The 14,366-nt window shown below is 40.2% G+C and overlaps 1 protein-coding gene across 1 annotated transcript in view; it reads left to right on the forward strand.

Moving 5' to 3' along the window:
• Nucleotides 1-320: 320 nt before the first annotated feature.
• Nucleotides 321-14,366, forward strand: part of LOC139742726 (acyl-coenzyme A amino acid N-acyltransferase 1-like) — a 40,224-nt gene continuing 26,178 nt past the window's right edge. The window contains exons 1-3 of the mRNA XM_071653250.1: nucleotides 321-537; nucleotides 1,964-2,254; nucleotides 8,539-8,711. Coding sequence (XP_071509351.1) covers nucleotides 321-537; nucleotides 1,964-2,254; nucleotides 8,539-8,711 — 681 coding nt within the window. The remainder of the gene's footprint in view (nucleotides 538-1,963; nucleotides 2,255-8,538; nucleotides 8,712-14,366) is intronic.

The following is a 14,366-nucleotide window of genomic DNA, read 5'->3' on the forward strand; positions in this document are numbered from 1 at the left end:
TTCTTGCTCAATGACACACGGTACAAAGTGCGTCACACTATACGCGTCTCTCCAAATTTCCGTCCAAAGTCTGTTTGAACACTAACCTCGCACACCATATCGCATCGCAAAACACTTTTAATCATAATATTGTACGTGACGTTATGGCTGCAGTTAACCGAGTGAGGAATATAAAGCGACTGTTGAATTGCGCTACGGCATATCACGGGAAAGCTGAAGACCGAATGTTGTCGCCGAATTTCCCTGCACATCAGAAGCGATCAGAACGTTCGGTGGCTCCAGTTTCGTCCAAGTTTGAGCAAGTAGCCCTATCTCACGTAATGTCCTCGCCGGGAAAAATCGCAGCCGACAGCCCTGCTGTAACTTTAACAGTGGAACCCACCACTGCCCTGATCGACGAACAGGTCAAGATACAAGTTCGAGGTCTCAATCCGGGTCAACTAGTCTCTATCCAGACCCAAGTCTTCACAGAGAGTGGCACCACTAAATTTGTGTCCAGCGCAAACTACAGAGCTAACAACAATGGATCTGTGTCAGGTGGGTCGTTTCTTGTAGAATGACTTTAGCGCGTAGACCTGCATATTGTTTAACGTAACCATAATTTATGTCAGGTATCCCATCAATAACAACCGTGATATCAATGAAAAAAATCCAGCGACATTTTTCTTTCTTTCACTAGTACAAAAGTTTTAGAAACGTGTGAGTTGTGTTCCCTTTGTTTTGCAAGATTGTTACTGATGATGATTATATGATGATGATTATAAGCAATATCCATCATTAAACTATAAGAAACTCGAAGGATGATCAATTTGGTAATGACGATAAAACTTATTTAAAGGGATTATACAGTTTTGGTTGAGACCTAATTTCAGGTTTCTAACATTTTTTGGTGAGATAATGAGAAAGCTCTTATGAAATATGAAAGAGCATGTAATTCTATGAGGAATTCAACGTTTATTTGATGAAAATTGGTTTTGAAATGGCCGAGATATCCAAAAAAGAGCGATTCTGATAAAGTGTGGGACCCACACTTAATTGCGATCGCTTTGTTTTACTTTGTTTTTGGATGTATCAGTCATTCCAAACGCGATTTTCATCAAATAAACTTTGAATTCCTCTTAAAATGGTATGCTCTGTACTATATCATAAGCGTTTTCTTGGTATCTTGCAAAAAGTTAAAAGCCCAATTCTCATCTCCACCAATACTGTACCATTCCTTTAACTTTCAATAACAACCATGAATAACGTCAATGATTATAATGATAAAACGGTAAAAAGTGACAATATTTATGTATCTAATTACGGGCACTGTCTTGGAGAATAACTTGCTCTGTTTGGAGTCTTTTCTTTGTTTGTTGTTGTTTTTTACGTGTGTTAGTTTTCTTTCTTCGTCTTCATTCTCAACTTCTATAGAAATTAATTATCTCCGCCCGTAGGAAAAATCAATGCATATGAATTATGATAGGACGTACTATTCAGATAGGTCGGTATTGAACACTCATTATACGTTCAGGATCGACCTAGTTAAATACGTATAAAAAGACGATACTGACTTATTGTGAACAATATCAAAATAGTTTAATTACTAGATATGCGTACTATTCTGTGCTCACTGATATCTATTTATTGGTTATTCCTGTACTTATCCAATTTTTGATAGAATGCTTTAATTTATCTATGATTCTGTCATTCGAATTGAGTTATTTGTATATTCTTTTATTCATGGCTAACATTTTTCGATTATGTGTGGAGACAAGAAATGCTTACATCTGCTAATGGAAAAAAGGGGTAATTACGAGTACAGTATGGGCTATGATGGAGATTCTTAAACTTGAGTATCTAACTGATCGCCCTGTGATATCGATGTGCCATATACAGGAGTTACCATCACTAGGAGCAGTATAGGTTTAATTCCTTCCCCAAGATTTTGTTTTTCAACGCAACATTATCATAACAATCACAGTTCAGACCGACCCATCCCTCGGAGGTAGTTTCACAGGCGTGGAACCCATGGGCCCGTTTTGGAGCTTAGCACCAGCACCTGAACACGCGAAGAAGTTTTCGCGGCTGATCAAATACGATGTCGGCACCCCATTCGTTTTCACGTTCGACGTCGTCGACCACCAGGGCGAAGGGAAAAATGAGGTCCTCGCTTCAGCCACGATTAAAAGGTGCTTCATCGCAGACTACGTGGAAGCCCTTCCGATAAAATCCGGCCATGCTGAAGGTGTGCTGTTCCTACCGGAAAAGCGGGGTAAGCGACAATTTCAGAGTGTATTATTCCAACCCTGTGCTTATTATTTAGCGCGATTTGAGACCAACGCTTGATGTATACAGGCGACTCCCGTTATAACGAAGTCCTTGGGACCGGCAGTTTTCTTTCGTACATCGAAATTTTGTTATAGTAAAAGAAACTAATTATATGTATATGTATATTATATATATAGTGCATGAGGCTGAATGCACTATAACAATATAAGCACCGACAAATTCAGAATTTGGAGGTGCTTGGTACTTGTTATAGTGCAATAAGATGTCATGCACTATGTGTTATATAAAATAGCATACATACCCAGGCAATACGAAAGCCTAGATCATTAAAGACTCTAACGCTACACGTGTCTAGACAAGCAATAATACCAGTTTTTTTTTTTAACCTGTGTAGACAAAATCCTGAAGATCCAAATTCAAATATAAAGTCTAGGGTCTACGATTTCTAGGCCCTACGATAGATTAGGTCTAGGGGCCCTGGCCTAACGTTATACTACTAGACCTACGTCACTTACGAGCGACAGAGCTAACGTTAGTTATAAAATGGGTTCAAGAATGTAGCCAATTGGAAGCGCTGAAATGAGTCACGTGTGCGTGCATTATTTTCTTCAGGTAATTAAAGCACTAAGAAGAGTCTCTCTTCCACCTCCCTGGCCTGACGTACGTCACAATGTTTTACACTAGCAGTGCGCACTCAATCAGTTGTTACAAGTGCGTCACGCGCTACTATACGCGCTGTCAATCCTGTAAACAACTTCTAGTTCGGGCCGCGGGCTGCCACAACAGCCGGCGGCCTTTCTTGTGCATAACAGTACGTGGCGTACGTATACTCTTATACGTACGTACGTACAGTACTTATAGTGTGCGGGATTTCCGAGTGCGACGTGCGTAAATGTTTGGGACGAACATCTTCGGACATCTTGACTTTTGAGCGAGTGCTACATGTAGCTGACTGGTATTGACCCACAAAGGTACGTGAATAATGCTGTTAGTTTTCGACCCATTTTATAAAACTAATGATGCACAGGATTATATCGTGGCGTTAGCACTCGGCTGCGCCTCGTGCATGTCGCACCATTGTCAATACTCTCGAGCGCGCCGCACCTTCACTAACACACTTTATACAACACCTCAGAATGATGTCGAATTGTGATTGGCCAAGAACATGTCACATGACATTCAATAGAAAATACCTACCAAACTCATTGACAGTGACAGCCATACAATAGGCCCCTGGCATGGGCCTATAGCACGGCTCGAAGGTACTATAGCACGGCTTCGTGGGGGGCTACTAATGCATGGCTGGCCGGCCGCTCACAGAGTTCTGTGGCTCACAGCAGCAAAGCGCCAGCAAACTACATTGTACGTGCTGGCCGGCTGCGCTGCGATGCGCTGCCGGTAAACAGACCAGTCGCTATCGCGGCGGCGGAGTACTGCAACGTCCAACGTGTACGCGCAGCTACTTTACCTAGCTAGTTGCATGTATTGCGGCCTACCTACTGCTGTGTTTTTAGTTTTGACTCTGATCTGCTACGTGGACCACAGTGATCCCAAAATCAAGACTTCATTTCAAGTTGAGAAACCGTAATTTGATTATTTTTCTGTGTTTTTATACAAAATCATTTTCGGAAATAGAGAAAGTCTAGACCTACTACTAGATCTACCGACGTCTCAGGTAGGCTTAACAGTCAGGCCTAACTCGATCTAACGTTAGCGTAGAATGGGTATAGACCCTGCGGAGTTTGTGATTCCTGTGACTGTGTGGTCGAATCACGACGAGTGTTTGAAAGCAGTACACAGGGTGGTTTACAATTCTCGGCCTAATTGTTACATTTATTTTTGGGCCTTCCTGAGTTAGCGGTCACTAATTTAGTACTGTGATTGTGGACAAGGTGTTGTATAAAACGAATAATTTATGATTTTGTTCGTGCATTGGGGCACGTAATACCGCACTCGGCGCGAGATTCGCCACTGGTCTATTCAACGCGGCGCTACGCGCCTTGTTGAATAGACCAGTGGCTTATCTCGCGCCTCGTGCGATATTCGTGCCCTATGCACTCACAACTCATAAATTATTCGTATACTATCCTGTGCATCATTAGTATATTTTAACACTTGACCCTACAACAGGTCTACCATGGATCTAACACTAGCAGTAACACGTTAGACGCCTAAGTTTACTTACTGCACTGTGGGTCCAGGACCAGGACTAGATGATGTTTTGTAGGATTAGGGATCTACTGGATTTAAACACAAGGCTCGTGCCAGGCATCATTGAAGTCACCATTGCTGCACAAGTGGATTCCGAGAGTGTGTTGTAAATGTCGTAGTAAAAGTTCATAGCGTAGCGTGATCAAAGGGCGCTTAGCGTATACCGTACACACGCTACTCATTTCCACGGCGCACTTCCGCGTAGAATGTACGGAGAAAGCGGCACAAATCTTGGGTTGACTTGCTCAATATCCGTAGGATTGATTCCTTTTTCAGAACAGTAGGAGTCCAAAATTCGTATACATAGGGCGTATTTGATGGCATCCTTTATAAGATACTGTTTATATAGATCAGTCTCTGTAAAAGTAGCGAACCTGTTCATTTCAGCTTCCATGTTTAAATCTCGAGCGCGCCGCACCTTCACTAACACACTTTATACAACACCTCAGAATGATGTCGAATTGTGATTGGCCAAGAACATGTCACATGACATTCAATAGAAAATACCTACCAAACTCATTGACAGTGACAGCCATACAATAGGCCCCTGGCATGGGCCTATAGCACGGCTCGAAGGTACTATAGCACGGCTTCGTGGGGGGCTACTAATGCATGGCTGGTCGGCCGCTCACAGAGTTCTGTGGCTCACAGCAGCAAAGCGCCAGCAAACTACATTGTACGTGCTGGCCGGCTGCGCTGCGATGCGCTGCCGGTAAACAGACCAGTCGCGATCGCGGCGGCGGAGTACTGCAACGTCCAACGTGTACGCGCAGCTACTTTACCTAGCTAGTTGCATGTATTGCGGCCTACCTACTGCTGTGTTTTTAGTTTTGACTCTGATCTGCTACGTGGACCACAGTGATCCCAAAATCAAGACTTCATTTCAAGTTGAGAAACCGTAATTTGATTATTTTTCTGTGTTTTTATACAAAATCATTTTCGGAAATAGAGAAAGTCTAGACCTACTACTAGATCTACCGACGTCTCAGGTAGGCTTAACAGTCAGGCCTAACTCGATCTAACGTTAGCGTAGAATGGGTATAGACCAAAGAGATTATACCTATAGAGTAAGTAGTCGCCATACGCGTGCGTACAAATAGTGCGTCCAAAATTGAAGAGGGAGCGCACACTCAGCTCCTGGCACTGGATCTAAGTCTACGTTCAAGTCACATCTTCTCATATCATATCAGGAGTGATATGTTATTCTTCATTACACATTTTCATTTTCAGAATCACAATGTGGTTAATTGTTTAAATATTAGTTTCTACGATGATATCATATCATTTGAACCATTTGGTAGAGTCCAGACCTTTTTGTTGTTCGCAAAATAAACAGTGGGAACTTGGGTGTAGACTAGACAGTACTTGAGCATTATGACGTTTGTTTCGCGTACATTCCCACTCACGCCATAAAATCAAACAACATCAGCACCATTATGACGCTTAAACATGTCCATTGTCACGTCACAATAAAACAACGCAAGGTCACTGCGCCGAATATTCAAGTCGAGCGCATTAAACAGTGCGCTGCCATCTACTGATTAATAACTGTAGAGGATCCGTGCAATGGCGGCTCCCACAACGCGAAATGGCAGCTCCCTCGCGCGGCTGCCTCCCCACTGGACTACGCCCTCTTGTGGTATAATCTCTTTGGTATAGACCCTGCGGAGTTTGTGATTCCTGTGACTGTGTGGTCGAATCATGACGAGTGTTTGAAAGCAGTACACAGGGTGGTTTACAATTCTCGGCCTAATTGTTACATTTATTTTTGGGCCTTCCTGAGTTAGCGGTCACTAATTTAGTACTGTGATTGTGGACAAGGTGTTGTATAAAACGAATAATGTATGATTTTGTTCGTGCATTGGGGCACGTAATACCGCACTCGGCGCGAGATTCGCCACTGGTCTATTCAACGCGGCGCTACGCGCCTTGTTGAATAGACCAGTGGCTTATCTCGCGCCTCGTGCGATATTCGTGCCCTATGCACTCACAACTCATAAATTATTCGTATACTATCCTGTGCATCATTAGTATATTTTAACACTTGACCCTACAACAGGTCTACCATGGATCTAACACTAGCAGTAACACGTTAGACGCCTAAGTTTACTTACTGCACTGTGGGTCCAGGACCAGGACTAGATGATGTTTTGTAGGATTAGGGATCTACTGGATTTAAACACAAGGCTCGTGCCAGGCATCATTGAAGTCACCGTTGCTGCACAAGTGGATTCCGAGAGTGTGTTGTAAATGTCGTAGTAAAAGTTCATAGCGTAGCGTGATCAAAGGGCGCTTAGCGTATACCGTACACACGCTACTCATTTCCACGGCGCACTTCCGCGTAGAATGTACGGAGAAAGCGGCACAAATCTTGGGTTGACTTGCTCAATATCCGTAGGATTGATTCCTTTTTCAGAACAGTAGGAGTCCAAAATTCGTATACATAGGGCGTATTTGATGGCATCCTTTATAAGATACTGTTTATATAGATCAGTCTCTGTAAAAGTAGCGAACCTGTTCATTTCAGCTTCCATGTTTAAATCTACCGCTGAAAGTCTAGTCCCACACAGATAAGTTGCTGGCATAGCCAGCGAGAATCGAGAATAACGATAATATCGAGCATATCGCGGTTGTGGCGCAATCGCGTCGATGAGGTGCGGGATTCAGTACTCGATGATTAAAATGAGGGAGCAAAAACCGATATCAAATCGATAGTGGGTTATCGTCTGCAATCGTTATATTTTGCGTGCACTATAACTTTTGTCGTGCACTGCCGGCCTGTATCATAAGTATGTATGCTATTTTATATATATATATATATATATATATACAATTATTATGATATATGAATATAATAATTCATTGGGGACCTGCACTCATATTTCTGCCGAGTCAAAATTTCAACTCTGAATCCGAGTCAAAAATTTTTCACTCCGATCCTTGTAAATTTAACACCAACCGTGTACTTCTGACTCAAATCCGAGTTTTCATTTTGGTTATCGGACGTTTTACACCTGCGCAGAGTCACATCAGAAATACCCAGCGCGTGGTACATGACATACGCGCGCTACAATTGGACAAAACATGTCATATGTCCTTTGTGACGTAGTACCCCCGCGAGAAAAAAAAAAAGCGTCATTTCTCGACGATCCGCCGCGGCCGCGAGATGTCTTGCAACTTTTTGTCTTCAAAATGGACAATGTGTCTGGTATTTTTGACTGGTAATGGCGTAGGCGGCCTTACGGTAGCTCGAATTAGCAATCAAGATCGTATGTGTATTTTAAGCATGTACAGTGGAGGTGTAGCTAGGTATAGGGTCACATCTATTGTAGATTGGTTCCAACGTATAGCATATAGCCCGGGGCTACGTACAAAAGGTACGAGCTATCGTATCGAAGGCCTCCTACGGCTACGCCATTACCAGTCAACGTGTCCGTGTCGAAAGTTCATTTTTCCCTAAATAAAAGTTACTGTTTAGACCATGTTTCAGGCAATTATTTATATGAGTGTTGTGAATGAGGTGGGTACTCACCGATGAAAACTCCTATGTATTCCTCCATTCCGCATTCCTCTAGAAAAGTGCACACCAAATTCGAGTCATTACTACACCAAAATGGGTTACTTACAATGCGGGAAACGACACCGTATCAGAGTGAAATTGTGATCTTTTGATTCGGAAATCCGTGTCATTCTGCAGGAATATAGATTGCACCTAACTGACCCCATTTCCGAGTCAAATTTGACACTTTCCGAGTTAATTTGACGCCACAGAAATGACTCGGAAAGTGACTCGGAAGTCCGAGTAGGTTTTACTCGGAAGGAGTGGACTCTCTCTCTCTCACCCTTACCCTCTCTGTACGTAGGAATGTGTATAATTACGATGTAATATTTACTAAAAAGTCATCGATCCGTGTAGGTCCTAACATGATGTAGCATATACCTAGGCCTATACCAATGTCAACAAGTAGGTTACCTATATGCATCCATGTATAGTTTGAACATCATAGTGCTTTCCAGCGTGCTGGTCTCATGTTCTACTTTGTAACTATATGACAGAATCGTCGGACCCTCTCCCAGTCGTCATAGACATCCGTGGCTTAGGCATGCAGCCCCCGATGGACCGGGCGGCCCTGTTGGCGTCACACGGGTTTGCCGTCATCTCCTATCACTACCTAGCCGCCATGGTCAGACAGGGTGTGACGGGCTGCATCGAAAGCCAGGGATTTCTGGTTAGCCATCGACTGGACCGTTTTCGGTCCTTCTTTCATTTTCTATACGTTTCTCTCTCAATTTCAAGTTGACAATAGGCCTACGGATATAGGCCTTTACACATTCGCATGTTCATGCACTGTGTGGTATAATATTGATAATAATAATGATAATAATAATAATATACATATATATATATATATATATATATATATATGTTTATGTATGTATATATATCTATAGGCCCTATGGATTTTGAGCTCAACTCCATAGCATGACGTTAAGATCCCCCCCCCACCCCACCCTCGGGCAATAATATATCAATAATTTCTTGAAAAGCAGTAAATATCTGTATATGCAATGAAGAATAGTTCACTTCTGTGTCCTTTATTTCTGCTCGTGTGGTCCTATCCATACACTACACGAAAACCAGAAATAGCTCTTTTGACGTCCACTGACCTTAAAACGTCCAAACATCGTGAAGAGAGTGAACTTGGAACTCAGAGACACCGTTGGACTACAACGTCAACGTAGACATCGTACGAAATCAAAGCTGTATTACTCATGACTGCCAACTGAAATAGTTAATGTCCTAACGATCAGTGACGATATTTGAGTGCGTTTGAAACGCACTCAAATATCGTTAGGACATAAACTATAATATTTCCTTCATCAAAAATGAGAAACTATTCATCACAAATGCCAGAACATTGAGATAGGATTTTCTTTTAAGGGCATTATCATAATGAGAAAGAAATAGGGTGAATGCGCTGTGTGTCTGTGTTTATTCTGACAAAACACACACATACATAAACACACAAACAAGCACCATTTCCAACAGCACATAATCAGCGCTCCGGTCATCGACCATGTACCGGGACAGTAACCCGTTTTGAGATCAAAGAGATACGGGCACATTGCAGGCCCGTAGCCAGGGGGGGGGGGGGGGGGGGGGGGGTGCGTCGGGTGCGTACGCACCCCCTCCCCAAATTCTGAAAGGTCCACTTTTTCATAATAACGGTTTTTAGCAATTCTCAAGATAACAATCCAAATGAATATAAAGACACATTATACGCTACGTAAATGTGGAAGAGTACGTTTAACAATGTTAAAAATAATTGTACGAAACCCTTTTGTTGTATGAACCATCGGATCGTCCCCATGCACTCAAACACAAATGTTATGTATCAATTTATGCGAGCTATTATTATATTGGCACTGCATGCCATGGCCCTTGGCGCGTGTGACCGGTGTTCTTTTTTTCCACTGGCCGCCCGAGTACGTGCGATTCGTGGATGACATTGAGGTTTACACTTGCATTTTTTCACAGGAACAGAGGTAAGTGGATGAAAATCTAATAGCCTCAAGTTTACATATATGATAAAAATTAAAGAAATTTCCTCGAAATTACTATAATCGAAAACCTGAGACATTTTACATCTACGTCTCACAAAGATATAGTAGGAAAAGCCTGAATATTGCAAGAGCTCCGGAGTAAAAACAGTCGGTGAAAAACCCTATGTATGATAGCATTGTGAGAGCGTTAGACTGCATTGTGACGCATCGTTATTTAATTTACATTCTTTATTGATATATTTTCATAAATATCTCAGGTAATGAGTCGGATTGGATTACAATTCTCACTTACAGCTTTGTAGAAGTCTGAGTCAACAGTGATATCACACAGTTCTTCAAGACGTATTATAGTACAAACGATTTCTTGAGCCTGCACCGTTTCAGGCTCTGTTCTGGATACGGCGGTAGAAACTCATTCTTTTTTGTTGTTTATTTTATCATTATTTACTAATCTCTTTTCTAACTTACAGGTAGCGGATTTCTTTGCAGGCCAAATTCGGAAATGTAGTGTTGATTATTACTTGTACATTTTCTCATGTTGTGACAGTTCTATTGGTTCTCATTTTAAAGTGAGCCAAAACCTAAGAACATTTTCACTTTTAATTTCCAAAGAGTATTATGCAGGCACGCAAACTCATTTTAGTTGTATTTCATTTAAATGTAATGGGTAAGAGGGTATGAGAGAGAATGGAAAGTGCTGAGCTATGAAGTAAAATGGTAAAGTAAAAAGTTTGTCAGATAGTATTGCAAAAGAAACTCATTCTTTTTTGTTTGTTTATTTTATCATTATTTACTTATCTCTCTTCTAACTTAAAGGTAGTGGATCTCTTTGCAGCCCAAATTCGAAAATGCCTAGAGACAGCTAGTAACCAAATATGCTTCTATAATTTAATAAATAAGAAATGACCATTCCAGTATGTATCTTAGTGTGCACAGTAAGACAGATCAAATCAAATAGGAAAACATCTGAGCACTAAGCCTGAGGTCTGAATTTGCACTCAACTTCTTCCAATGGCTAACGGATGTTTAATTTTTGAATTTCACTGACCTCCAAATTTCACAAAGAAAACCTTCTTAGCATAATGGTTAATATGACATTTGACTGATATTGGAGATGTTTGCGAATCTGGATCTACTACCTTTAATATTATTAAATCTAAAATGATTATTTGAAAGTTCGGAAATGCTGGAAATATCCTACCACAAGGAGGCAAAATATAAATGGTTCACATTTACAATTCATTTTGTTTTAAAAATTTTCTTATTTATTTTCGTTTTTGACAAACTCGCATATACCAACGGCTGATATACTGTATAGTAAAGTGAATGTTTCATCTTCCAAACAGCATCCAATGGGATGGAAAACTCCAACTGAAAGGTGGACACCGTGACCATACTCGCTAAAGAAAACGCGTAATAGGGGTCGTTTTTTCTCACGGATTAGATGGAAAGTGTGATGTACGAGCGTATATAATCAAAGGGTATCAAAAAGGCCGAAATTTGGAAAAATGGTATATTGTTCAATCATGATGAAGTACTTCTTTAGGGTGCAGGAAACATTTAAGGAATACTTGTTTTTAAGGCCCGAAAAAATCATATGATCATTACTCGTTTACAGGGGCCATTTTGAAAGTCCATGTATGAGCATGGTGTCCACCTTTATATCGCTACCCCTCCCGGGACAGTATCAAAGGACCGTTTTGTTAATTAACGCAATCCCCCCTTCCTTTAAAAATCCTGGCTTCAGGCCTGCTAACGCGGGTATACAATAGAAAAATAAAAGTTAAAACAACACCAGGAAAATCACTATTCTCAATTTTGCGGCGCGCTACGCGCGCAGAGTCTCGAACACAATTAAACTTTGCAACTTCCTGGCAAAATGAGTTTTTACTATTTCCTAGATGAAATACCGTAACGCGATTGCATGCAACAGACAAAAATACAAATTTCCTCGAGACTTTAAAACGTCATTAAAACAGTCAAAATTCACAATTTGCGGCGCGCTTCGCGCGCAAATTCTTATACAACTTTTGTAGTTCGGTCGTCCAAAGAATATATATATATATATATAATTGTGTGTGTGTGTGTGTGTGTGTGTGTGTGTGTGTCATCATTGGTATTGGTACCGAAGGTCCGTTTTTTTAGTGACCGCACCCCCCCCCCCCTTGAAAAATCCTGGCTACGGGCCTGCATTGGGTGATGTTCGTTATTCCGAAGGTTGGAATTGAAATGAAACACGTTATTCCGAAGGTTCGTTGATACGAAACACACGAACTCACTGTAACTGCAGTTTTGTTAATCTTGAAATGAAAATGGGTTCGTTAATCCAAACATTTTTGGTGTTATTCCGAAGGTTCGTTATTCCGAATGTTCGTAATTCCGATTGTGAAATCAGGTTCTTTATTTCCAAGGCTCGTTAATCCGAAAAATATAATAATGTTGTTATTCCAAAGGTTCGTTAATCCGAGAATGAAACAAGGTTCATTATTCATGAAGGTTCTTTAGTCCGGACAATGCCGGAAATGAAATAAAGTTCGTTAATCCGAAAATGTGAAGACGATGTGTCGGCCTACTAACGAATTCTCAAAATTACGAACTTTTTTTCATAGTCGGATTAACGAACCTTCGGAATACAGAATTCCCAGCCCATCAAGGAAATCAGGGAAAACTATTTTACTTTTTTCCAGTCAGGGAAAAGTCAGGGAATTTGACGAAAGTGCATTAAATCAAGGAAAAGTCAGGGAATTTTGATTAGCCCAAAAATCGAAAGTATAGTCAGTAACACTGTTGATATTTTGTTGCATATCAAAACAACATCCTTTGGATGAAACTGTGATGAAAATTGATGTGAAACTGGAAATGAGTCAAAACAGTTATCATGGAAATTTGATACTTCATCAAGGAATTTTCTTTTCTTGAAATGCTGGCAACCCTGGGAATAACGAATTGTGACCGGGCACATTTACCTACACTGTTAGAAAAAAATCAACAAGGTTGTTTAAAATTTTAAACAACCACAAGTTAACCGGTGAATCGCTCAACTGTTGTTTAAAAATTAAACAACACGTAGTTGTTTAAACTTTTAACCCTTTGTTGTTTAAAAATTCTAAACAACTGTTGTTTAAAAGAAATTTAAACAACTGGGTTGTTTAAAAAAGTTGTTTAAAAATTTAAACAACTGTTGTTTAAAAGTCATTTTATACAACTGGGTTGTTTAAAAAAAGTTGTTTAAAAGTCTAAACAACTGTTGTTTAAATGTAATTTTATACAACTCAGTTGTTTAAAAAAAGTTGTTTAAAACTCTAAACAACTGTTGTTTTAAAGTCATTTTATACAACCGGGTTGTTTAAAAGTAATTTTATACAACTGGGTTGTTTAAAGCAAATATCAAATATTCATGTTTAGAATTTAAACAGTTCTTAATCCCATATTACTGTACAACTCACTTGTATATAAGCACAATAACACAAATGTTTATTTTTTGGGCCAATTATATATTTCCGCACATTTTCACTGTCTATATCACTGACAGCGTATCATTAGAAAACCTTCAATTGGTCAATCTGTCCACTGATGTGCAAACTTATTACAAATAACAAACTGAGCCAATCAAGAATTGTCTCATCCATTTTCAGAATATATACAGAGTAACAATTCTTCTTATACAGTTAACCTTTGATAAGTCGAAGTTCTCGAGAACCGAGAAAAATGTGTCGACTTGCGCGGATTTAGTAAAAATATGCAGTTTGACTGCAGAGGAAAAATCACGAGCTTTTGTTATGCTTGAGTTAAGTGATTTCCCAGCTGAATTGACCTCGACTCATCTAAAGCTTAGTGTATTGTCAAATGTACATTTTGATTCCACTTACATACAAATGGGGCACTTAACGCCGTAAAAATCACATTTCACAATATTTCAACTAAACTGCAATGGCAAATTGAATTTGAAACATGCAATAATTAAAGAATTAATTATTATGCATAACATGGATGTGTTCAGCTTGAGATTATCTATACCTGTGCCACATTGAATATTTTGTTGCTTCATTTCTCATATTGTGTGGGTGCATGGTGACCATCAGTTGCCCTCAGATGGGTCCAAAAGGGCTAACTGAATGAACAGTACACAGAGAATGTAATTTTTCAGAATGCTTTTACAGTCCAATGCACACCTTACAGACACATTATCCAGTTTTATAGTGATCATACAATTTGTACCCTGACAAGACAAGATAAATCTTGAATGAGTCTTATTTCCTGGAATAATTTTCTGATTTTCCTAGAACCACTGACTTTGTTCTTGAAGTGTTTGTCACTAT

Source organism: Diadema antillarum, unplaced genomic scaffold (genome assembly GCF_040938485.1).
Source record: "Diadema antillarum isolate AM-2024a unplaced genomic scaffold, OU_Dant_1.0 seq00001017_RagTag, whole genome shotgun sequence".
Lineage (NCBI taxonomy): Eukaryota > Metazoa > Echinodermata > Echinoidea > Diadematoida > Diadematidae > Diadema > Diadema antillarum.